This window comes from Colletotrichum aenigma (genome assembly GCF_013390185.1).
Source record: "Colletotrichum aenigma strain Cg56 chromosome Unknown KSG_Cg56_contig10, whole genome shotgun sequence".
NCBI lineage: Eukaryota > Fungi > Ascomycota > Sordariomycetes > Glomerellales > Glomerellaceae > Colletotrichum > Colletotrichum aenigma.
Window position 1 is genome coordinate 3,832,974 of NW_023500916.1, and position 24,584 is coordinate 3,857,557.

The 24,584-nt window shown below is 50.9% G+C and overlaps 9 protein-coding genes across 9 annotated transcripts; 6 read left to right on the forward strand and 3 right to left on the reverse strand.

Moving 5' to 3' along the window:
* Positions 1-810: 810 nt before the first annotated feature.
* CGCA056_v014879 (uncharacterized protein) lies at positions 811-1,413 on the reverse strand (the record flags this gene model as incomplete). The annotated part of the gene is made up of 2 exons (XM_037330121.1): positions 811-1,131; positions 1,204-1,413. 2 exons carry the CDS (start codon positions 1,411-1,413, stop codon positions 811-813), a joined length of 531 nt encoding a protein of 176 aa, XP_037172316.1.
* A 1,005-nt stretch (positions 1,414-2,418) lies between these two features.
* On the forward strand, positions 2,419-3,840 carry CGCA056_v014880 (uncharacterized protein; the record flags this gene model as incomplete). Its single annotated transcript, XM_037330122.1, has 7 exons — positions 2,419-2,584; positions 2,649-2,668; positions 2,736-2,769; positions 2,822-2,895; positions 2,954-3,339; positions 3,394-3,489; positions 3,558-3,840. The coding sequence occupies 7 exons, from the start codon at positions 2,419-2,421 to the stop codon at positions 3,838-3,840; spliced, it is 1,059 nt and encodes a 352-aa protein (XP_037171889.1).
* A 2,497-nt stretch (positions 3,841-6,337) lies between these two features.
* Positions 6,338-7,623, forward strand: CGCA056_v014881 (uncharacterized protein; the record flags this gene model as incomplete). The annotated part of the gene is made up of 4 exons (XM_037330123.1): positions 6,338-6,367; positions 6,458-6,986; positions 7,053-7,208; positions 7,265-7,623. The coding sequence occupies 4 exons, from the start codon at positions 6,338-6,340 to the stop codon at positions 7,621-7,623; spliced, it is 1,074 nt and encodes a 357-aa protein (XP_037171890.1).
* Positions 7,624-8,500: 877 nt separating this feature from the next.
* CGCA056_v014882 (uncharacterized protein) lies at positions 8,501-9,601 on the forward strand (the record flags this gene model as incomplete). Its single annotated transcript, XM_037330124.1, has 5 exons — positions 8,501-8,533; positions 8,596-8,805; positions 8,866-9,163; positions 9,239-9,391; positions 9,459-9,601. 5 exons carry the CDS (start codon positions 8,501-8,503, stop codon positions 9,599-9,601), a joined length of 837 nt encoding a protein of 278 aa, XP_037171887.1.
* A 4,875-nt stretch (positions 9,602-14,476) lies between these two features.
* Positions 14,477-14,948, reverse strand: CGCA056_v014883 (uncharacterized protein; the record flags this gene model as incomplete). Its single annotated transcript, XM_037330125.1, has 3 exons — positions 14,477-14,530; positions 14,592-14,844; positions 14,905-14,948. The coding sequence occupies 3 exons, from the start codon at positions 14,946-14,948 to the stop codon at positions 14,477-14,479; spliced, it is 351 nt and encodes a 116-aa protein (XP_037171888.1).
* Positions 14,949-15,919: 971 nt separating this feature from the next.
* Positions 15,920-16,844, forward strand: CGCA056_v014884 (uncharacterized protein; the record flags this gene model as incomplete). Its single annotated transcript, XM_037330126.1, has 3 exons — positions 15,920-16,085; positions 16,143-16,680; positions 16,733-16,844. 3 exons carry the CDS (start codon positions 15,920-15,922, stop codon positions 16,842-16,844), a joined length of 816 nt encoding a protein of 271 aa, XP_037171885.1.
* Positions 16,845-17,845: 1,001 nt separating this feature from the next.
* CGCA056_v014885 (uncharacterized protein) lies at positions 17,846-19,053 on the forward strand (the record flags this gene model as incomplete). Its single annotated transcript, XM_037330127.1, has 3 exons — positions 17,846-17,885; positions 17,955-18,506; positions 18,575-19,053. The coding sequence occupies 3 exons, from the start codon at positions 17,846-17,848 to the stop codon at positions 19,051-19,053; spliced, it is 1,071 nt and encodes a 356-aa protein (XP_037171886.1).
* A 1,537-nt stretch (positions 19,054-20,590) lies between these two features.
* On the forward strand, positions 20,591-21,250 carry ansA (L-asparaginase; the record flags this gene model as incomplete). The annotated part of the gene is made up of 1 exon (XM_037330128.1): positions 20,591-21,250. One exon carries the CDS (start codon positions 20,591-20,593, stop codon positions 21,248-21,250), a length of 660 nt encoding a protein of 219 aa, XP_037171884.1.
* Positions 21,251-22,907: 1,657 nt separating this feature from the next.
* CGCA056_v014887 (uncharacterized protein) lies at positions 22,908-23,934 on the reverse strand (the record flags this gene model as incomplete). Its single annotated transcript, XM_037330129.1, has 2 exons — positions 22,908-23,693; positions 23,764-23,934. 2 exons carry the CDS (start codon positions 23,932-23,934, stop codon positions 22,908-22,910), a joined length of 957 nt encoding a protein of 318 aa, XP_037172069.1.
* Between the last annotated feature and the right edge of the window lie 650 nt (positions 23,935-24,584).

Sequence of the window (24,584 nt, forward strand, 5' to 3'; positions counted from 1 at the left end):
ACCCGCTGGAACCCCTCCCGCCAGGCTCGGACTTTGAACGTCAAAACTTGAGATTCTTCCCCTCGAGCCCCTGCTGTAAATCACACAACCCCATTGTTGAAGCAAGAACAATGGCTACGGAAGTTGTTCGTATCCACCTGCTATCATGGACCCGGAAGTCCAGGCAGCCAAGCCCGGTAAGAAGCAAACATTGAATGAAGGCCCGCCAAGTGACACGGGTGAATTTCCTTGGGCCTCTGACCATGGCCAGGGGCCGAAGAAGCCGACGAGACGAAGTGTGATTCCCATGGAAATAGGACCAATGATGTCTAGCTCATTCTGATCAAAAAGTAAGGTGTGATTTATGAGCTGGCATACGTCTCCGAGTTGACGACGCCGACGCTGGTGTCTCATGCCGTGCCTGCAGGCACACTGCAATGAGAGTCAAGGCAGCACGGGGGTGTGATAGGATTGACTTCATGTGATGTTCCACATTTCACCTGCCACCGACACACACTTGGCAAAATGACACTCCAGGTGTTCACCGGCAATCTCATTGGGATCGGTGCAGGCTTGGATTCTGGGCATTCGCGGCAGCCAAGACACATGTTCTCATGGTGACCCGCGATCATGGTGGTCCTCGATCACGAACGCCTCTATTTCGAGCAATGATGGGCAGATTGAGATGTGAGCGATAAGTCCAATTATATCATCATTGGCCTCTGATCTACAACGATCCTCGCACTCAGATTAGATCCATCAACCGTTTTACATGCCGTTTATCTTGCCAGTCACCGTTCGCGATCACTACCCAGGGAGTTCGAGCTGTTCTTAGTTGTAGGAATCGAACAGCTGCTGGTATTTCTCCCTGTCTGCATCGTTGCCAATCCAGACATCCTTCTTGTCATCCACCACCTCAAAGTGAGCGCCCACGAAGGAAGCAACCTGACCGCCACCAAAGGCAGACTTGTCGATGAAGACTCCTTCATCAGGAAGAACCACCTCAGTGTAGTACGGGTGAGAGATCATAGCAGCGAGATCGTCAGGAGAGCGGTAGAGAAACATCGCAACTCCATCGAACTCGACAGGAACATCAGAGGCAGGCTCAGTTGCACCGGCCTCGGTAGGGAGCACAAGACCTCCAATGCGGACCTGCGACGGGTAAGCGAGTGTTCAAGACGTGACCCAGATGGGATAGTGGATGGTGAAAAGTGAATCACGAACCTGTTGGTAACGCGAGATGTTGAAGTAGGACGCCAAGGGAGCGACCTTAGGTGCATGCTGGGTGTACCAGTAGTCCCAGAACTCAGTCTGCGTGTAGTTTGGGTGACGTTTGACGTGGGTCAACATCTGCGTGAGACCGTTTCTCGTGCAGATCGCCACGCTGCTGGCGAAGAGCATGGCGGTAACAGTGAAGGGGACGATGCGAACCATGATGACGATCAACAGGATAGGGAGAGAAGTAGGGGTGTGATGTGGGCAAGATCGAACGGCTGAAGGGTAGATTGCGAAGATTCAGGAGTCGCTGGTTTTATCCGGGTCGATCTTGACACAAGAAGAGGACCGTAACGTACCATTTAAGGACTCTCGGATTCTAGGCGGTGCGAGTGTATCTGTTAACGTTTGGGTAGGTGGTGTCTCTTTCGGGAGAAGAACTCCGTGGGAATCAGAACGGCTGGACTGGAATATTGGATATCCGGCCGGAACCTCTGGATTGGTATTGTTTGCTTCCTCCGGTGAGCCGCAGCTCCCTGCCAGATTCATGCGCAAGGAATATGGTAAGCACTTCAGTCCCATCTGGATTGGCCCAATTTCTCTTCCAGCAAGCAAACACGGTGGACCAGCTCCCCTGGTAGTTGGAACAGGGGTCTCCGATCTTGCACCAACAGTCTCGTGGACTGCAAGCATCGATAGCCCTACCTACCGGCCGTAAGCTTCTGCAGTCTACAAGCCAAGGCAAACAGGCCCGACTTTTGGGCTGCTCAGAAGGAGGTCTGGCGTTGAGATATTGTCTCTTTTGATGAACATGATACCACAGACTCGAGACCCCGGGAATTTGGCTTGATGGTCCCCGATATTGATAACACCACCCAACGCCCGACTGGTATTCTGACGGCTTGCGAATTACTTGGAAAGGATTTTGCCATCACGACGGTTGGATATAATACACCCAGCAGATCTCGAACAGACGCACTGTCACAGATTGGTTTGTGCTTCTTCTCCTTCTCTTGAGCTCAACCGGTTTGTCCGTGCCATCTTCAGTCACTTTCAGCCTCTCCTTGGCCGTTCTTACCAAGCGCCGGTACATTCCTTCTCGCTTCTCTCTGCCTTTCTCGTTCTACACCGCCGCCCTCGCCGCAATCCTTTGGCGACGTGGTCGCCCCGTGGCCTGTTCTGATGGCTATCGAATACCCAGTCACGAATGGCACAACCACAGTGATGTCGCCTCCTGAAGGCTATGTCGTCGACTTTGAGAACCCGCAGCGGCAGAGTGTGTTGGAACACTACCTGGTGTTTGGCATCTTGGGTCCACTCGCTCTGGTATGCCTAGTCCAAAGGTTTTACACCAAGTTGGTATTTTCGGATGGGCCGAAGGTCGATGATGGTGAGCCCGAAATAACTCTCGCTGTCAACGCGTAACTCCAACTGATCGTGATTGCTATCTTTAGCATTGATGCTCATTGCCTGGGTAAGTTCACCAAGATGCGAGTCTGATTGTGTCACTTTTGTTGCCAGTCACTGACTCGTGAGGTCAGATATGCTCCATCGCCATGCAATCTTTACAAACTTGTAGGTCAAAATCCTTTGCCTGCAAAGGCTTCTGCTAAGCAAAGGACGCTAGGGTCTTGTGCGATTGGGGGCTTGGGTCACCACGCTTGGGAAATGCCTCTTGATGTCTGGGCCAAGCAGGCTCTCGTAAGTCTTCTGAACTCGACACAGGTTGAGGCATCCACTGACATCCTTATGTCTTTAGGTCAGCTACATCGTCGCTCCGATATTCATCTGCGCCAACGGGTCAACGAAAGCCTCGCTATTCTTCGCGTATCTCAAGATCTCCCCTCTCCCATGGTATCGCCGAGCCATCACCGCAGGTATCGTCATGGTATTTTGCTACACCGTCGTGATTGCTTCGATGCTCCTGTTTGGCACGTGGCCGATTCGGGCAAACTGGGATCCATATGTCGAGGTGTCGGAAACCCACAGACCATTGAACAGCGCAATGCTTTACATGGCTATTGCTACGTCAAACATTGTATCCGATGTTGTTCTCTTTATGATCCCTATTCCAATGGTGCTGCGTCTTCAGATGCGCCCCGTTGTCAAAGTTGGCGCCTTGATCATGTTTGGAATCGGCTCCTTGTAAGTCTGCTTCTCCAAACCTGGATCGTAGCCTCTTTTTAACTCAGATACCAGGACTGTGACGACTTCTGTTGTGCGCATGGTTTATCTGCAAGCCATGCTCAAGTCCACAGATACGGCTTGGGTTGCCGCGCCCGCCAACGTATGGTCGTGAGTACCCTGTCTCTTGTCTTGCTATACCGTCACGGCGAACAGCTCACTGACACTTTGGGATCCAGATTCGTCGAAGTGAATTTGTTCATCATCTGCGGCTCAATGCCGACATTGCGCAGGTTCTTCAGGTCTATTGCGCCCAAAATCATGGGGTCCTCTCACGACAATTCACGCGTCAAGCACGCCGGGCCATCCAATTCTTCCCGCGGGCCTCGGAGCGAGTATTCGCAGTTCGACACGCATTCCCACTACGATGTTGAGATGAACAGCATGTCGAGCCAGCAAGTGATCTTGGAAGAAGACAAGAGCGCAGTGCGCCATGCCAACTTCGAAGTCAAATCACAGTAATACTAGTGTGCGACTATTGATGGTTATTTTGAAGTTGGAGGATCCAGCGTTTCTTTTTCCCCCCTTGATGTACTGGGAGACTATGCGCAGTATGAATGGTAATTTGCATATCGATCGGAAGGGACATAGAGCAACTCAGACTCGTTGTCGAGCCTCATGGGCAAGGAATGAACAAGCGTATGTTTCCGGTGTGTGACACGGAAAAGTCAGCGATGCATTTTGAAATAAAACACTTATTTTGTCACTGAAGTTCCTTCGTCATTGCTGCGAATATGTATCGAGTCCATTGTTCTCCGGGTATGTTCAAGATCGACCAGCGCCCATCACGAGTTGCAGGACAGAGCTCCCCTGTCTTCTCCAGACATGAAAATGTGCCGACGTGCCAACGGATCTCGCATTGGCCCCCAATCGATCGACACATTTAAGCATTTCCCCCGGTCGGGAATGCTCCGGGTTGGCCGGAATTTTGGCCCGGTAAAGTGGGTTCTTTCACGGGCCACCCCGGCTGATGCCAATCACCAAGTTCGGCCGAGGGCCGGGGAACATGGATTTCTTCGGCTGGGCAACGAAAGTGGGAGCCCCATTCAATAAATGACACTTGATTAATACAAGAATGAAACTGAGCTGGATGTTTATAATGATATCGCATTGGGTAGCTCGGTCATAGCTTCCCAAATGCCATCCAGAAGTTAAAACCGTAACGCGTCAGAATTGTCGAATCTTTCATTTTACCACAGAAACATGTGGTCTTGATCAACCTAGCGAGGGACTCTCTCAGCGAAAGGCAGCGCCATTGCTATCGGCCAGGCTCTCTATAATGTGAGTTAACATTCGTTTGGTTAAACTTGTCGGCTTCAGCCCAATTTCGGCGGTTCTCCTCCATGCAATTGTTCTTCTGCCAGTCAATTGCGGCCGGGCTTTGGGCCTTTATCTCTCCCATCCGCACAAGTGCCTTGGTGTGGTGTCTCCAACTTTCCATCGCTGACTTATCTCATGCGTTAATGAAAGCATCTCACAAATGAAAGAATGTCTGGGCATTGTTCATTACGTGGCATGATTCAGTTGAATAATTCGGGTGCGACTATGGATAAGCCAGGTATTATGCAATACGTTGTTCTACTGAAATTGTACTATTGATGTGCATCTTGCTACTCGGCGGATCTGTGTTTTGTGCTTCATACTAAGCATGAGCCACTTGCACTATCTGCCAGGTCTTTGAAGACGCATTTCCACCAATCAAGCCAAGGGCTGCAATGTGCTGCTCTTGCCAAGATGTCTGCATTATTTTCATGCTACTGACTCTCAACTACCATCTGCAGCTTGATAGTACTTTGCACAATTCAGAATAAAAGTCGAAAAATACGAAAAAGAAACTGGCTGAGTTGACAGTGGGACTCCCTCGTCCGTGCCTCTGACCCGCATTTACCCGCCGCGATCCCGCACAGCTTGGCCAATTTACCTGCGTCCGTGTTGGAATGGTTGCGAAGATCAAAGGGCATGGATCCATGGGTGGCCGCTTACAAGTCGCTTACAACCCTGCTGACAACTGACTCTTCTGTTGAACCGAACCATCCGACTCGCTCGTTCTTCCTGGAACTTTAGCAGACAAAAGAAAGTATTTGACTGCTTTATCCGCCGTTGAATTGGAAACTTCGCCGGGGTAAACCTGCTGCTTCAGCCAGTCCATCGTTTCAATCTGCCTGTCACACTCTGTGAAGCACTCATTCCCACAACATCTACTTCTTTGGCAACTGCATGGTCGAAAAGAAAGCAGTCATGGCAAAATCGACGGCTGCTAAAGCCCTATTTAGAGTGATCAAACCTGCCCGCCACAAAACTCGCAAGTATCATACCGAAATGGTGAATCCTCCGCCAACAGCAACCCACATAAACCCCATCAAAGCTTGCATAGTCTGTGAGGCACATCTGCAGCGGCCCCAGTATTAGATGACTGCATTTGGTCCATCACCCCTTGTTCCAATGTTCCAAGCTGGACATAACGTGATTTCGCACTTCGTACCTTCGACTTCTCGGTCCAGACACTGTTCTTCCGTGATTCGCGACTCGGCTCGATCCTTTGGATTTGCAGCCGCTCAATTTCCATGTTCGCTCTACCAATGAGCACCAATGAGCAGATAAAACTTTATTGCCACCCCCTTGCGGCACGAGTCCTTCGCTTGACCAACGCCGGCATCATCCCAGGTCGGTTCCAAGTGTCCGTACCTGCAGTTCTGCAGCTCTTAGCCTGAGACAGTAGATGAAGCCCCCAAAGCTAGATGTATCCAATATGATGCCTAAGCGATGCCATCAGTTGTGAGGACGGCGTTCGCCCGAGGTGCCGACGAGCCATGCCGTTGAAAAGTTAAATCCAAACGTACTCGCTACGAGTTTCTTCTGCTTGCCAGTTCGTTATATATGTCTCCAATGTGCCATCCGACCTTGACACATGGTTTCTGAGCACATTGTCGACACCCTCTGATTTCGAAGGCCACCCATCATGACGGGTGTCGCAAAAGAGGCCGTTGTGGTAAGTCAGCCCTATCCGCACTCCGCACGTGCATCCCCAGATCTGCGTGTTTGCTACAGTGTTTGCTTGCTAACGCGAGACACGGACCAGCCCATCGAGGCCACTCTTCTGAGCCTAGCTATCGTCTTCGTCTTTGCTCGTCTTTTTCTTCGACTTGTCCGACAGCGTCAAAAGCTCACTCTCAGCGATTGGATCTTGATTGCGTCTCTATGTGATGCCATTGCCTTGTTCACAACCGATGCGATGGCGTACAACCTGGGTGGCATGGACGAGTACGACCCGAAAGCACCGGAGCCACCCGTGGCAGACCGAATCAAGTTGATGAAGGTTTCATTCGCGGGCAACTACTTTTACGACACCGGCATTTACATCCCCAAGTTGGCCATGTTGGCATTCTACTTCAAGCTCATTCCCAAGACGATGCCGCTGCTGCGAAAGGCTCTCTACGGAGTCAGTGCCTTGACATTGACATTCGCTGTAACCACGTGTTTCTTGGATACCTTCTGGTGTGGTCCAAACGTGTCAGTCAACTGGGATCTCGAAGGCACTTGCAGCACTTTCGATTCCAAGGATGTTTTTCGGATTGATTGGGTCTTGAACTTCATATCAGATCTTCTAAGTAAATTCCCACGATCTCCGCCTGCGTGCGATATTGCTGTGCACAATGACTGACGGAATAACACAGTCTTTGCGATCCCATTTCCCCTCCTACATGGCCTTCAACTTAGCAGGCGCTACATTATCGGTTTGATCGCCACATTCTCAACTGGTATCATCACAATCGGAGCCAGCGTAGGCCGATTTGCTACCGTGGAATCCATCAAAGCGTGGACAAATGTTTGTAAGTTGTCAAAAATCAGGAGAACATGCCGAGCTCTTGTGCTGACATGGAGCCAGACGTACTGTCCATGACTGAGGTATCAGCCGCCATTCTGGTCGTGTCCTTGCCTGCACTCAAATCGCTCCTCCACCGTCGGGGGCTCAGCACATCAAAGTACGGGACAGCCCAGTCAGGCTCTGCGGGTCTGGGATACAGCAAGCATCCAACGGCCAATACCCACATCAAGCTTTCATCGGGAAGAGATCCGTACATGGCAACAACTCGCGTGGCCGCCGAAAACGAATCTGGGAGTGAGGTGGAACTCAACACTCTCAAGCGATCGGATGTGATATACAAGTCGGAACGCGTTAGCGTAACCTATCAGCGACGCGAGGATGGAGAAGGAGATGAAGCCAAGGCCGGACCCAGATACTAGTCAATCACGCGTGAAGGATCTTGATGGTCTGAGAATCATTTCAGGACCTGGAGTCCGACGGGAAGAACAAAGTTTCTGTGAGGTACCGAATACCAAATCATTTACAAGAGTGGAGAAAGCTGTATGCTTTGGTGAACTGTTGAAGACGCTCTGCGCGAGAGACGGAACCAACAGGATGACCAACAGGGGGGGCCAAAAAGCGCAAGGCCTGGAGCCACAGCATGCGGTAATCGCCCGGGCCCGCCGGTCCGAACGGAAGAGAACCGAACGACCAATGACCGGCTTTCTTTGGGTGGGAAACGATGCCCAATTCAGGCTCGCTTCGACCGCGTATCTGCGAATATGCGGCACAGTCGCACAGAGGAATTGGGCAATCCTACCTCAACCCGTAAACCTACAGATATTAGAAACCAACGACCTTGTCCTGACACACCAGAGGGGCAAAAAAGAAGAAGAAGAAATTAAAAAGGGTCCTGGGCTGATTTATGCACCAACGAGTGGCGCTCTTTCGTGCAGAATCTGCAGAGTTACTGGTGCGCCTGCCGATGTTGGCGAGATGCTCGCCAACAACGGTCGCAACAGTCGATTAAGCCTCCCCGGTCTCCGCCTTCCCCTTGTTGCAGACTCAACCTTGCCAAATCCTCGGCGCATCCAACCGAGAAGAGTCATTGTGATCCTGGGCCAATAGAACATTTTCCATGCATAGCATGCTGACAGAGCTTTCCGACATTCACCGTGGGCGGACATTTTCTCCGTGGTAGCGTCCGGCGTTATATGGGATCGCAGTCCCGCCTGTCTCAAAACTCTGCCAGCAGTGGTACTCGCAGTGTCAAGTTTCTTTTCCTCATCGTCCGTGATTTGAGGCATATCAGACAAGATGGCGTACTTCATCGACGGAAAGGATTGCATGGTAAGCTCACCTTACCCAGGTGTTCGACCAGCATTTTACACATGCTAACCACTCATGTACAGATATCCGAATGGATTCTGCTGGCGGTTTCCTATGTGTTCGTTGGCCTCCGTATCTATGCTCGCCTCTTTCGCCTCCGTGAGAAACTGGCGGTATCGGACTGGATTTTGATCCTGTCGGCGATCAACGCTCTCGGTTTGATCATTTGCGACACCCTGACCTACCAAATTGGTGTTTTGGATGATTGGACCCCGTCTGTTGCTCTGTCCAAAGTAAGTACTTACGAGCTACCGGCCTGTCTACGCTTTCCACACTGCTGACTTTTGGTGAAGATCTCCTTTGCCTCCAACTACTTTTACGATGTCGGAATGGGCTTCCCGAAGATGAGCATGTTGGCATTCTACTGGGCTTATTTCCCCGCCGAAACTAGTCCCACCATGCGCAAGGCTCTTTGGGGCATCACCGCTTTCGTCGGCATCTCCTACATGGCAATTCTCTGGGATGATACTTTCTTCTGCGGCAAGGATGTCTCCGTTCAGTGGTCTCAGGAAGACGGCGCTTGCAGCGTCTTTTACGCTCCCGAACCCTTCATCCTCAACTTCACGCTGAACCTTGCCTGCTATCTCGCAGGTACGCAAGTTTCATTTTCTCAATTTTGTGGAGATCATTGGGACATACGTGGATGCTAACAAGATGCCCACCTAGTTTACGCTCTCCCACTTGCACTCTTGATTCAGGGTGTTCTGCCGGCCTCGAAGGGCCTTACCCTGACGTTTGTCCTCGGTACCCTGACCATCTTCACTACTATTGTTCGTTTTATCACGCTCAAGGTTGGCACTGGTCAAGAAAATCTTGTTTGTAAGTGGGCTGTGGCTTCGAGCAATGTCTCTTATCTTTCAACATCCGCCTAACAATTTAATAACAGACCCCATGAGCATGCTGGAGATGACTCTTGCCATCACCGTTGTTGCCCTTCCCGGATTGAAGCCTTTGATCGATCATTCTTCGAAGCGGGAATCCTCCGTCGATACCGTCGAGGTCACGAACCAGGACAAGACGTTTTCATGAAAGACCATGCAACAAGGCACGGCCGATTGCGAGACTTGGAAGGGTGTCTCTGGTTTGAAAATCTGTGGCTAGACCAGAGACTTGCATATTTTGTTCTCACAGACGCAAACTTGATGCGCTGGCTGTGTAGACTAATTTATGGACTGCTTTGAAGGCTCAGGAAAACCTTAGCCGGCATGATGGTTACCCGTGTGCCGAATGGCATTTCAAATGCGTTAGATAGTGAAGAGTAAATAGCGAAATTTTAATGCTCCCTCTAGAGAGTCTAATGCCCAGTCGGGAGTCGTGACTGGTGATCTCTTCTTTTTCAACGGTGCAGTTGAAATCGTATATCGCTATTTCGCTGAGAGTAAACCGTTGTTGGACTGCCAAACGAGGTCAAATATTGTTAGCATTGAAGAGACCGAATAACAATCGCCCATTGGTAAGTTCTTTCTAATTTCACCACCAACCCCAAGGAAGCTTTTCAACTTCTTCAACTTCCCAAACACTTCTTGCTTTACCCTTACTCTTCTTTCCCTTTGTATTAATTGACTTTCGCACTTATCAGGCTCTCTGAACACGGCTCCAGACAGCCGACTCCATCCGGCCGGTCTCCCGAGTCCGAAGCCGGCCCCACTTCGAACTGGACCAGCCGCCGGTGCCGAGTGAAGTCCAAAATCTACCGGCTGCCGCAGGGGGAGTACGGCAATTTCGGTAAACCTACAATGTATAGTTTTCATGGAAGAGTATAGGTACTGAAGAGCCTGAGCTACATTGCGAGTTTGTTGGCCCCATGGTCCATGCCTTGTATTTACCACTACACGTATCCAACTCCACGGTGTAGACATTTGCGCTGAGCGTCCTTCTTCCTCCACAGCTGCTTTTCGATAACTCGACTTTACGATAGTATTCAGAAAGACTACTTGATAAGTACGATCGTTATTGCGGCCCCACGATCTTGGTCAAATTATTGTGTGTACACGCCATGCCAGGGCCTCCGGTGAATCTCCATAGTTTTACGAAATCAATAAACGTGACCCAATGTTTCCATGCAAAGGCAGCCACTCACACCATATTTCCATCACGTCGGGCGACGTAAACCCGAAGTCGAGGCGGCAACATCTTCAATGGCTACCTAAGTATACACAACAAATAGGCCAGTGGCACGACTCGACTTACCGTAGCCCTCCTCGGGAGAGTTCGGCATGCCGACTGATTTTCGGGCTATCATGCACGCCGAAAGCTTCATCCCGAATATCTATCTTCTTCTGGCGGGCATCTAGGGGGCTGGGCAGAGGCCTCGCGACCTGTGAGCGAGGAATTCTCCGTTAGTAGAGTAAAATGTCTTTCCTGTCATCGCACACCAAGGCTCATTTACCATCCTCGTTATCTGAAAAGCACACGTGATGAACCAATGATGTCTAGGCCAACTTTACAGCCTGGTTAGGCTGACTCGCCATAATGATATTGCTGGTCACGTTGCGGCCTCGTGCGAATATACGACCGAAGTAGGATCATAGCGCGTATTATCTCCGCGATTGCTATCACAGTGATGATCTGTGCTTTACTGGTCAACACGAAGTAATTAGACGCAGCCTGCCCGCCTAGGTCAGGGTCTTCGCACACTGACAGAACGTTCCAGCCATTCGGTCCCGCCCCAGAGGTTCTAGACGCTTGGTACATCATATGATCCGCCATTAACCTTTTCGGGCAGCAGATCCGATTTACGTCTAGCTTCTGGATATCTTTCCGTTAAAGGATGAAGAAGAAGCATCTCATAGATTGAAACGGGCGCATTTGAGAACCTCACTGTCCAGCTCGACAGGGATAGCTGACTGTGGCTCGGGCTTTGTGGGTGCACGGCCACGGAGGCGCTCGCTCTGTCCCCGGGACCCTAGACATGAGAAATATGAGGAGCCCCAAAGGAGCCGCATCTGAGTCATGACTTCGGAGCAAAGTGGGATGAGCAAAAGGACCATTAACTTTACACTACCTAGTTGGGTCCAATTTGAATCTGGGGTTGCCAGCACAGTGGGTTGGATGGTATCATCCTTTGGTATGGATACGAGGCTGGCATATGTGGCGACCCCAGAGCACGTGTATGTGATTCTTGACTCATTGGGGGGTTTCCACATAGCTACACAGCAAAATGGACCAGCAGGCAGAAGATTAGGATATCATATCTCAAGTTTAGTCACATGAAGTGATGTTTAGTATATACCCGCCTACTCTGCGTGCTTCACCGCTTGATGTGGCGATAGTAGATCACATCGCTCTTGGGAATGCAGATATTGCATTTTGCTAGAACTGGTATAGACTTCGTGATAGCGGCAAAAATGCCATGGTTTGCTCTTGAATGCGTTTAATGTGGACTTTGCGGCATTTTACCCTGGCGAGTGATGTGATTTTACAAAATGTCGAATGGGTTGATTTTACTCATGATGCTGGCATTCGCCATTCTGTAGCGAAACTGGATGGAGGTACACTTTCTTTGTCACTTATGGTACCTAGGGGCTGAGAGCCTGGACTGTCTGTCCCGACTCCCAACAATCACGGCAAGTATTCGTACTTTCCGATCTCCGTTGAAGTCCGCGGTCCACTAGAAGCACGTGTCGTAATCATCCTGAACCAAGTCCCAGACGGTGGGTACATGGCTCCATTGACTTTCTCCATCACAAGATACAGCAGATAGATTCCAATGCCCAACTCTCTATCGACGTGGGGATCGAAGCCGAGCACGGAGCTTAAGCAGGTCCGGCGAGAAGCTTACCTGGTGGCACTGCGAGCAACAACAGTCTGTGACAATAAGCTCCCGTTACTCCATCTTGGGAGCTGGATGTGGTCCTGACCCATCAAGCCACCCACTTCACGACTCGCAATGCCTGCTTTTACCGCCGGTGGCCGGAGTTGTCGGAGTCGAAACCGGCTGTCAGAATATGATGAGGCGCAAGATGCTGCTTCGGAGAGATTCCCGGAAATGTACATCCAGAAAGTCAATGTAGGCCCCGCGGAAACCGCACCCTCCAGGTAATCCACTTGTTGCCGACACAAGTACGGATCGTTGCAGGGTTATGAGGTTAATCAGATGGTGTCTAGATAAGCAATGACATCGACCATCGTCATCACGGTTCTGGAACATTACTGGACATGTACTATTGCAGGGAGATTGTGAGCAAGATAGATGGCACAGTCTAGGGTTCCGAGGACTCGGAAAAGGTACGAACGGCTGGTTCAGCGCTTCTGCGAGGGTGCCAAAAAGGGATACCTTGTGTAAACTTAATCAAAAGTATTGCGTTGTACAAGGGTGCTCCCAACCGTGAACCATGGGAGCTGAAATAAACAAGTCAATGCTGATTGGTGGAGGAAATTAGGATCACCTGTGGGCTCCAGCGTGCCCCAGGTGTTGTTAATTCACCATGGAGACAAAGCGGAAGTTTCCTGCCCATGGTTTTGAGTTTATGCCATCGGGCTCTCAATTCGAAACAATTTTGTCTGCCATTTCCCTTATCATGTCCATAGCTGTCCTGGAGCCCCAAGCTGAGGAGCTGCTTACGTTTACCCGAGTAAACAAGCTTTTGTAAGTCTGCCCGCGCTGTAGAGCATTTCTGAAATGCCTGTTGAAGTCAGACTTGGCGTGTTAAGCTTATCTAGATTGTTGCTCCCGCTGACCAAGAGCCTCACCCCTCCGGCTGTTGGTTCCTGAACAGCTTAGCCGTCGCTGCACATCGATCTGGGACATCTATTTCTAGCCCAAAGGCCTAACCTGACAGCCGCACTAATCGAACGAAGTCTCACCGTCTGTGGATATTTGCGCACTTGGGCTGAGCTCAACGTTGCACCGAACATCCTCTGAAAGAGAGATCAGCTGGGTCCTACCCGAAGGATGGTTGAATCTCAGCGAGCTCATTAGCTGAATTGACATGGGGCATGCCTGAAAACTTAATTGCCGTCTACCCGACGTTAGCTGAAGCCCTGTAGGGTGCACTTTGGCAGGGCGTAAGTAACCCTTCAGCCCAGGGGGTCACTGGACCAGCCCCCACCCCGTTCCGCATTGCATGACTAGTGCGTCGTTGAATATCTTTCCGTTTGTGATTTACACTCCAGGGTAAATGGGCAGAAACCGGCAATATCCTCGCTGAATCGTTATTGCTGGACTGCTGGCAACCAATGTCGGCATTTGAGAATATTGCAGATTGTTTCACTGTGCCAAGAGTTTGGCATCTGGGCACGTGGGCAAGGGGAACTGTTGGAATGGGCTCCGAAGTCGTTGTCTGGTGTCATCTGGAGTCTCATGGCCCACCCCCGCGGATGCCAATTCTGGGCGGAAGTGGCAAGGCTTGGCCACTGTAGCGGCAGCCCACAGCGATGCATGGCAGTGCGACGTTGGAGTGGTATTGCTGTGCAACTCGCTTTGGGGGCCGCGAAGCAGGTTGATGATTACAGGTCATGGGATAGCGCGACTTCGCAGGTTTTAGAAGAGAATTGCAAAACTTGATGAATATTGAATGAAGAAGCACATTGAAGTCGAATTAAGAAATGCACTTTATTTGAACAGAAACGCCGGCGCATTTGCAACTACCGAGTCATCTTTTTGCCTTTCGCTACTGCAAAGGCTGAAAGCCAAAACCCTGATGACGACATGTAAAAGTTGGCTTGTGCGGCAACAATAAACTCTAAGTTATTATGCATCAAGATAAAGTGCGGTGAAGTCCCGAAAGTCAAAAATAAAGGTGTAGTTGAACGGTAATTGATTGTTTCGGAAGTAAATACAGTAAAAGTGAATATCTACGTCCAGAAGAGAATCCAACCACACTCCCATGGTATCAAGCATTTCTATCCATTAAAACCACTCCAAAGTTATCCCGCCTGCGGCTTCGAGCAGCATCATGTTTCTTAGTTAGCCTCGGCTCCCTGGGCGCCACACTTCTTCTCGCAGTAGTAGGTCATCTGGTGTAGAGCTCCAGTCAGCGCTTGGTATTCAACAATAAAACGCTGTCTCATCACATACCTCGTCGCCGCCAATGTGCCAGCCGCCAGAAGTGCACTGAAGACCATCGAAAGTGCAGTCAGGGCACTTGTCCCACTGCTTGTTGCCGGTGTTACGGTTCTTGTAGTAGCCGCAAGCACACTGGGTAGCTGCGGTATCGATCTCGTAGTCCTTGTAGGAGCCGTAGGTGATGCCATAAGGAGTTCCGTTGCCAGTGCTGCCGTACGTTCTGCTCTGGACGCAGACAGCCGCGCTGTGGAGCTTGGCAAAGGCACTGAAGTCAAGTCAGTACAACCGTGGACCATGAAGGAGCTCGCGTGGGGGTGGAACATACACGGTGGTAAAAACCGCAAAAGTGGCGAGCGTGGAGATCTGCATATTGGATTTGCGTTGAGGAAACAAAGGTAGAGCCTTGTGTGTAGACGGGAAGACTGAGTCAAGTGGAAGGGATGATGTGGACAAGAAGGTTTGATGAGTGGTTTGAGTTGAGTTGAACGGAACGGCGAAACCGAGTGTTGAAATAAATCTTCGGTTTGGGAAGTAAGACATGAGATCGAGAGGTGTTCACCTAGGAACCCTGATAATGGCATCTCGTAATGACTCTATCGAGTGCCTTTTCCTCTTTGAGGCGTGGGCAATCTATTGGATACCGGCTATTGAAAACATTACTCGTTGGTCACGGCGTTGAATCCCGCAATCTTAGTGGCATTTGGGGGTGATGATAATCGGGCTGTCACCTTGGGAGTTCATTGAGGCCTCTATCTCAAGGAGGTTGACCGACCACAAAGTCACTCTCGTGACGGCTGCTGAGTCGTGCGGTATGGGGGCTGCTAGGCCCAATTGAGAAAGTAGGCCATCGACGTCTGAGGTCGGTGCTCCAACCAACGACGACACGAGGCTGATCATTTCTGAGTGGCATCGCAACGAAGGCTCGCTGGACGGTTTGTCGGGACGGGGTCCAGGTATGGAGAAGATCGGCCCCTGAATATACCAAGAAGGGATCTCAAATCTGCCTGGGTTGGTCCACCCAACGAACAAGGTCCAGGGTGACCCATTCTGCGGGGACAGGCTTGTAGGGAACATGCTTGACTAGTGACCGACAGTCGGATGAACGCAACCTCAACTCCAGACGATCCAGGCGAAGGCAAGCGGGCGGGCGCGCCACATTGTTGATCATTGATGTGACTGCTGAAGCTTATCTCTTGAGTCGGAAACACCAGGTCGTGATACTCTTGCAGATATCTATAAAACCTCTGTAGAATCCCGCCAAGTTTTGTCTATTCCTCATCACTCTCATCCTCATCCACTTACTTCTCTCTGGTCTCAAACATCCCTTCAATTTGCCCAACATGGTTTCTACTCGCATGATCGCTCTCCTCTCGGCCTTCGCTGCTGCAGTCAGCGCCGCGCCCGCCCCCATCCTCGCCGAGCAGGATCCCGCTCTCAACATTACCGAGACCCTCGACCGTAACCTCCGCAATGGAGAGATGATTGTCTTCGGAAAGGATGGCAAGAGTAAGCGTGCCTCAACCACCGGAATTGAATCGTACTGACTTTGCATCACTTTTACAGCCGCCATCATTACTCAGGACACTTGGGACCTTCTTCTGAAGGTTGAGGGTATTGAGGCCGAGACTCCCGAGATCGACCACGACTACCTCAAGGCTGGCGAGGGTCTTGCCGAGATCCCCGTCAACCACACCGACGTTGCCCTCGGCAAGCGTGACTGCAACGCCAACTACCAGTTCGTCGTCGACAAGCAGATGCGCTTTGTCGACTGGGACGTGCAGATGTCCCCTGTCGTCATCGGTGCCGGCAGCAAGGGCATCGACATCACCATCTCCAAGTCCTACGCGATTTCCAACGGCGTCACTGCTGGTGGTTCTTTCGATATGAGCAAGCTGATTGAGAAGCTCGGTCTCACTTTCAAGGTCGACTATTCTCGCACCTGGACCACCACTCAGGGTTACCTCATCCGTGGCACTGTCGACCCTGGCTACACTGGTGTCGTTATCACCCGTCCCTGGACCAACCGCAAGTACGGCCGCACCTTCCAGGGCTGCGTTGGCGCGCTTAAGCAGACTGGTACTTTCATGGCCGACTCTCACGAGTAAGTTTCAACCTTTATCCATTAATGATACTTGAGCTAACCATATCTTCAGGGATGGCTCTTACGAGGGTGTCACCTGGGTTGGCGGCGCCATCACTGCCTGCATCAAGAAGCAGAGCTCCATCCCTCTGTCTCGCTGCAACGGCAGCGGTAACTTCCGATAAACGGCTTCATGCCGTACTTGAATGCCTCGAGCCTGGGGAGGTAAGCCATACCCGCAGGCATCCGAGCTACATCTGCAACGACATCTTCCATCGCGGTTCGCAGCGCGGAGCCACGGCGCATTATGAGCAAATTGGGAATGAGGGAACGTGGATACCCATACAAATTTTGTAAACAATTCTTCTACTGTATTTAGCTTTGGTGCGATGAACATAACATAACACCGGCCGTCTAGGCCTTAATCAATTTAAGTGGCACCCAAATCCTCTTTTCGACTACTTCTCTCAAGCAAAAATCATATATCTCGTGAAACATTTGTGACTCATGGAAAGGGTAGCCACATATTAGGAGGCTTTGAATCTCAGGAAATCACTGCTGATAGCTTGGGTGTGATGCTCAAATCCACTGAATATGTACTGTTCAGCTCCAAGGGCCGTGCTCCTATTAATTCATGGACAATGTCCGCCGTCACAGCACTCTTGAACGACCTCATAATCAGACTTGCACGCATCCTTAGTAAGTAGCATGTGACATGCCAAAGACACAGATCAACAAATGATAGGCATGTGCTGGAATCAGGCTGGATTGCGTAGAGGGATAGGGATGATTTGCTTCTGAAGTATCATCTAGGTAGTCTTCAACTCCCAGCTGTTGGTCAACACCCCCCGAATAATTGTGCATCTCAGAAAAAGACTCAAAGTCATGCTATTCTTAATCAGAGAACCGTGGGAAGAGGGTGTCTGATTTTACTTCGGGCCTCGCAGATCAATCTGCCGACTTAGACGGCGTATTCGGGCCCCACCCAAGGGGCCCCACTTCGGGCCCGAAGGCCGGCCCGTCAGGAACCGAGGGAAAAAATAAAATAAAAATAAAACAGGGTTCCGATCGACGCGAACGCGTCTAGAGCGCGACAACTTACAGAACCACGAACTTGCCTGTCGCATCTCCAAGCACCACATTCCATTGTCACGAAAAAGTAATTCTTTATCCAAGCGCAGCAAACATGCCTCGAGGCAGACCCCGCTCAAAGCTCTCTGAGCAAGGTAAGTCTGCCAGTACTCACCGTCACTAATCCAGCTTATCAGGTTCACCGCTAAATCTTCAAGATGCAGATTTCCCGTACGAAACGATTAAGAAAATTGTCGGCCATACCATCGACCCCGAAACTGCCCTCGTGACCCTCATTGCACTCTCAAAAGGCAACCGGATTGACGTGTCCGAATGGGATATCCAAGAACATCTTCCTGGGCTTCTCTACGAATACTGGGCTAGCTTCAAGGGCCAGACACGTCAAGACGTCCTCAAAATCGGCGAGCTTTACCACCCCTACAGACTTCTCAAACACCGTCGCGTTCGCGGACAGTGGCAAGTGCTGGTGCAGTGGCTGGGCTACTCGACCGAAGGCGAGGATGTCTCGTGGGAGCCCGCGAACAAGATTCGCGTCGACGCGCCGGACGTGTTGATCGATTATTGCGGTTATGTAGACGATGACAACGTCAAGGCTGCACTTCTCGGCCACTTGCGCATGGAGGAGTCTGCGGCTGAGGCACAAGAAGTGAAGCCCGCAGTTGAGGCGGTTGCGACACCTGCCAAGCTCAGTGCGAAGCGCAAGCGTGAGAGTCTCGCCGAGCAGTCCGAGGCCACGAGCGACAAACGTCGACGATGTAAGTTTCTCGGGCCCTTGCTCTTGCTTTTTCACTGTGCTGGAATACTTGCTGATGATGCCGAACAGCTTCCAGATACGAGTCGACGCCCGCGACGAAGACGCCCGTGACCAAATCCTCCGCCACAAAGCGCAGACAATCACAACCTCCGGCTGAGGCTGCCCAGGCAACCCCGAAATCCACGCGGCGACAGTCCAAGATACTTCCTAGCGACGATGCCACCCTCATCGCGTCTCCACAGCTTCCAACGCGCCGAAAGAGCACACGCGCGTCCTCTCTTGCACCTACCTCCACCCAGACCCAACGTCTCAGCCCGGCGGACATCCCTCGGACGATGCTGTGGTTCATGGATGACTTCACTGTCGGCGACATGCAAAAGGTCTGCCGTTTTATCGACGAGCACTGCACGGGAAAACTCCGTCTTCCGCTGTACAGTGGCGGTGACTGGGACGGAAAGGCTGCGAGCGGACGTTGGGAGGACGTGTTCATGGTGAGCCCGTTGGGCCGCCTGGGCCGGTACGACAACGACGAAGAGAAGGAAGAATAAGTGAAGGTGTGCCGGTGTGGTGGTCTATTTCGGCGTTATGGGATATGCGATGGCCTAGACACTTGTTCTGGCAAAAAACTGCTCCGATGGCCTTGGGCGCCATGTTGTAACAGTTCCTTTTTTTTTTATTTTTTTTTTTATTTTAGACAAGGACGAAGTAGGTCCTCGACGAATTATGACTTTTGTTTGTTTCGTATGTTGTAGTATGTTCTAGGACCCCCAGTCTGTATTTTGACGTGTAGCCAATGCTTATGGTTCCCCCACGGAGTCCTAGGCTTGCCTACCTTTATTCCTAGTACTCTCACGGCGTCGCCCAGTTTATCTCAGTCTCCAAGTCATGTTTTCATCGGAAAGCGACAATTCAGAAGGCACAGTTACCGGGGTAGACGGCCTGATCTTGGGACCATGTGCTTTTTTGCTCCTGCCAAGCGGCAACAACCTCAAACAGCAGCATCTTTGGACACGTGCCCGTCGGCCCTTGGCTACTGAGCTACGTGTAATCCACTGGCTGTGTGCGAAGCCGATGCCACTTGAGGACGCGTCTCCCGCCGCCCAGTCCCACGAAAGGTTATCTTGCCAAGCGTGCAGGCATCAACACACCTGATTGTCGCACACGTTTCATGCGACAGAAAGGGGGCCAACCGTCGTACTGATTAGTTTGTTTCTGAGATACACGAGTCCTGTCTAATTTATTTGTCTTTTGTCCTCCCGAAGATAGCGCAATCGTGGCAAGTCTTCCGCCCTTCCGACGTTACGCAAGAAACCGCGGGATAGTACTGCCGGCAAATTACTTACGGAGCCGTTTTGGTTCCCTCGTCAGACTAGGATGCTCAAAGCTCCCGTCATTGTCTGGTGCTATCTTTCCATGCACTTCCATCTGTCACTATTTACCCTCGAACATTGCGACAGTCCCTTCGAATCCTGTTCTTGAGGCGAACTGCCTTGAAACGAGCTGTGGTCACTTCGTTTAGCGGTGCGCAACAACAACTTCAACATGACAGTCCTTAGAAACATCACGTCTCGGCGGCACCACGCAGCGAATCCTTCCAGATCATCACCTTACCCCTCAGTCAAGGATAATCCTCATATTCCAAATGACACACCTTCTACAACGCAGCTATCTGAAGGCGCAAGGACAGCCTCTGGTGTCAAGAAGCTGACGAAAAGAGTTGGTTTTATTTCCACCGGCGGCACAATCGCTTCCATCGCCATGGATGAATTCGACTTTATGGACTACAACGCTACAGACGAACGCGTTTCAGGACAACGGATACTTGATCAGAGTGGGATCTCGGAGATATTCCATGGCGCTAAGCCGGTCATCCACGACTTCCAGCCTCCGATCGACAGCACCGCTATACAACCTCAAGATTGGTTCGCGATCGCCCAGACATGCAACACGATGGCTCAGAAGGGATACCCGAAGGACAAGATCGAGGGCATCGTCGTTGGCCACGGGACTGCTAGTCTTGAAGAAACAGCCTGGGTTCTCTCCCTTGTTCTGGATTTAGACATCCCCGTCGTCGTCACTGGCTGTATGCGTCCCCTGAATGGGAAGTCCTCCGAAGCAGCGGCCAACCTGTTGGCAGCCTTTCGAGTGGCGTCTCATGAATTTTCGAAGGATAAGCACACGCATCCCAATAGTCCTGGCGTTTTTGTAGTCATCAACGATGAGATCCACTCGCCTCGGACCGTCACTAAGACGAATACTCTTCGCGTTGGAGCTTTCCAATCTCCATGGCGAGGACCAATCGGATACGTTGATGGAGACACGGTCAACATCACGTCGCAGCTTCTAAGTTCTCCCAGCAACAAGTTCTCGCCTGATCTGCTGCGTGATGGATTGCCTCGTGTGGATATTGTGTACAGTCATGCCGGTTCCGATGGAGCCATGGTGAGAGCCTGCGTTGCTGCTGGTGCTAGAGGAATCGTGTCGGCCGGGTTCGGACCAGGCTTGGGCACACCAGCCGAGATTGCTGCCTTTGGTGAAGCCATTGAAGATTCCAACGGGCAAGTCACTGTGGTGCAGTCGTCAAGGCTTGGAGCGGGAGTGGTTGTGGACAGCAAGCAGCACCAAAAACTGGGCATTATCGCTGGGAACGATCTTAACCCTCAGAAGGCTCGCATTCTCTTGGCTCTGTGTCTTGCAAATAACTGGACTCATGATCAAATCAGGAAAACATTCGAACTTGCATAAAGTTAGTGGCTAGAAGTTGGTTGTAGGAAAAGCTCGTGATACGGACTTCTTGTTATTGCACCGAAAACCAAATTATTTATGAGTACTCAAAAGATTCATAATTTAGACATCATCTCAAAGAATCAACAGATCTACCGCTTTCGTAGATTGTATGCTTAAACCCTTTTGATGCGCCTCCTCCAGTAGTCTATATTCTCAAACCCGTGACACACCTAAATACATAGCAGAAGAAACAAATCAAATCCAAGATGGTGCTCTAGCCCTAAAATCCCTATGACAAATGCGGCTTCTTCATGCAGACTGCTGCTCCGCCAGGTGCTTGGCGACCTGCGATCGAGTTCCTTTGGCAGGTCCATCATATTCATCCCGAGCACGTTGAGATGTTGCCCATCGGAGGAAGTGGCGCTTGAAAAAGGTCTTGAAAGCAGTGCCACCGTTGTTCCAGGTTTCCGGCCAACACTCCTCATCAGAGTCAGCAGTAGAGAGCTTTGCCATTTTCTTCGCTTCTGAGACGTCGCTAGTGCTAACAAGGTTAACCAGCTCGTTGTTGGGATCGTTCGACTTTAGATGAGTGATGAATCGCTCGACTTGACGAGCGCGCATGGCTTTGAGTGCGGTGTTGTTTCTAGGCATTGCGTAAGGTGGGAAAGATATCTAGTCTCATCTTGTCAACATTTGCAATTAGGCGCAGGGTTTGTTTCTTACTCGATGACGAGCTTGACGGTGGCTTTAGGACTTTCTTGATCGAGTTACTGGCCTGAAGACTGAAATATTGTATGTTTGAGTTGCTCTTTTCTACCGCTGTGATGAAAATGGTATTGACTGATTGTGTGTATGTCTGGTTGGTTGGTAGGTCAATTAATTTGCTTGGTGGACTCGGATAAAAAACGCGAGGAGTCAAGACCATTTTATCTTCATCAGTCTTCATCAAAACTTTCGAGTTGACATTCACTCCCAACATCGTCTCTGCCCAGCATTGTGAGGTCGTATCAACAGCTTTATCACGTGAAACGAGGTCAAACACTTGGATCTTTGAATCGACATCGGACTCAAAAAGGTGGCCTCGGCCATATTCAATTCTGAAAAGATGTCTGATTGATAGATATCCGCCCTTGTCAGATCTCACCTCCAATGATGCTCAACCGATATCTCCTTTTCTCAACTATCACATTTTACGATCACTTGGCCTTCACTAGCATTGAGCTCCATCGCAGGATAATGATTTGGCCGGCGCCGGCTTGAAACAAGGGCCCATTCGGAGTGGTGACAGCTGAGGTAAGGTATCCTCCCAGCCGGATCCGACGACAATGCCTCACCTGTCAGCTGTTGCCCTAGTTGGAAACGTCTCCCCGTCTCATCGGCTACAATACCCTTAAACCCATGCGGATGACGCTACGCGAACTGGCCAGCGACCCTTGTGTTATGACCCCTCCCAGCGATCCTACTAGGGGCCGCAGTCACAATTCACTCGGACGGATGGCCCGTTTCCAGGAGTCATTGACCGAGAGTGTGGCTTTGTTTAAACGACTTGCTCCGGCTACAATGCCCTTCTGCGCTGTCAAAGAAAGTTCAGTCCCTGCAAATCTGCCTCGTCTGATCCTTCACTGGCACCTTACAGCCATGAGGCTTCCCCAACTTATATCGCATATCCCATGTCCTAGGCCTTAGACCTCAGCTGTCCCTTTTCTTCTTCCGAATTCTCAATGCTCGGGCTCTGGTACTTTTTTGCCCTGCTTCTCCTTTTCCTCCTCTTTTTTGGCATGCCACCGCTGGCTGTCGATAGCGTAGACATTGTCGATAATGGCTCAGATATTACAGAGTAAGTCTCCTCATCCTCCACCTTTCCAACATACATCCTCTCCATCTTCTCCTCCAAGGTGACCCCGAATTCCTGGACAGGTTTTGATGGAGCATCGACTCTCTCTGGACTGAAACTCTCTGGCTCTGTCGAGTTTTCTCCTTTTTGTTGAGCCGATTCATCTTTCTGCTCAGCTGTTGCAGTCACGTCTTGCTCTGGCTGGGGCTCTGGTTCAGGTTCTGGCTTTGGTGTTCTGAGTTCACTTCTGATGAGCTCAATCTCAATCACCACGCGACCCTCTTGGCCAAACTTCTTTCTCATTCCATCGCCGTCGAAGTCATAGTATAGACCCCAAACGCCACTATCCTCAAGAACGGCACAAAATCCTTCCCAGCCGCAGAAAGTAAGTCGGCGATCTTGACGGGTGCAATCCCAGGGCCCAGTCAGGTTGGCATCTGCCACAGCACGAACACCAAATTGGAATGAGTAAGTGAGAGGGTCCATAAACACCCAGTTCATGATTGGTGCTTCAGGCGTGATGGTGGTCACCAGCCCCGCGTACCGAGAGTCGGGATAAGGGATGTAGTATCCCTCAAAGGGATGGCCGAAAGGGACATCGTGAGCGGTGCCAGTGTCAATGTAAAGCTGTTGCATTGTCAGATCATCTGTCAAACTTTGTGGTGGGGAGGTCACTTGCCCTGTCTCCGGATAGTACCACCCGCCGCCCCTCGAGATAAGGGCTGTACTGGGATGACTTGGGGCAGTGGACAATAAGGTTGTTCTTCCGACTTCGATGCTCCTCCTTTCGGGACTTGGCCATGGAGGCTTTGATGCCCTCATGGGCACCGACGGCCGTGCCGAAGCTGACTAGGAGTGACAGAACCATCTCCACTTGAGCGTCTCAATGATTTGCAAGGTACGCTTGACAACGAGAATCGAAAGATAAAAAACGGCCCATGGGAAGCTCGCGATGAGCGCCTGAATCAATGCGACAAGGGCAGGTGAGCGCGAGAAATGTGTTTGCTTTCTTGTCAAGTAATAGTTCTCGTCGAGCAACGTGTCTCTTTTGCTTTGAAGGATGGATTGTGAGGGCCGTTGAACATCGGCTCAGACGACGTGGCAATGGGGGTTTACTGTGGTAACGATGGTTTCGGGGGGATCTTCAACCCCGTTAAGTCAGGGTGTTGCTTGAGCCGTTTCACCCTTTTGAAACTTCCATAAGATCAGAACAGACGTTGAATAAGTTGAAGATTATCGACTGATGTTTGTGGAACGCGCCGGTAGGCACCTGGTAGATGTGCCAAATGCTACCGCAGTGGAGGAGAAATCGGATTTCGATGGGCTCATTTGCAAAATGTCAGATGCGATTCCCATGTTGCAGATCTTCGAGGACCCCTGATCGATGCCATTGAAACTCCCCGGCATAAGGGTTGCTGACATGGGTATGGTGGGCACACGACCCTTGCCGAGCCTCCCATGAAGACACTCTGAGACACAGACGAGCCCCGATGCAACCAAAAAACGTTCTATCTACTC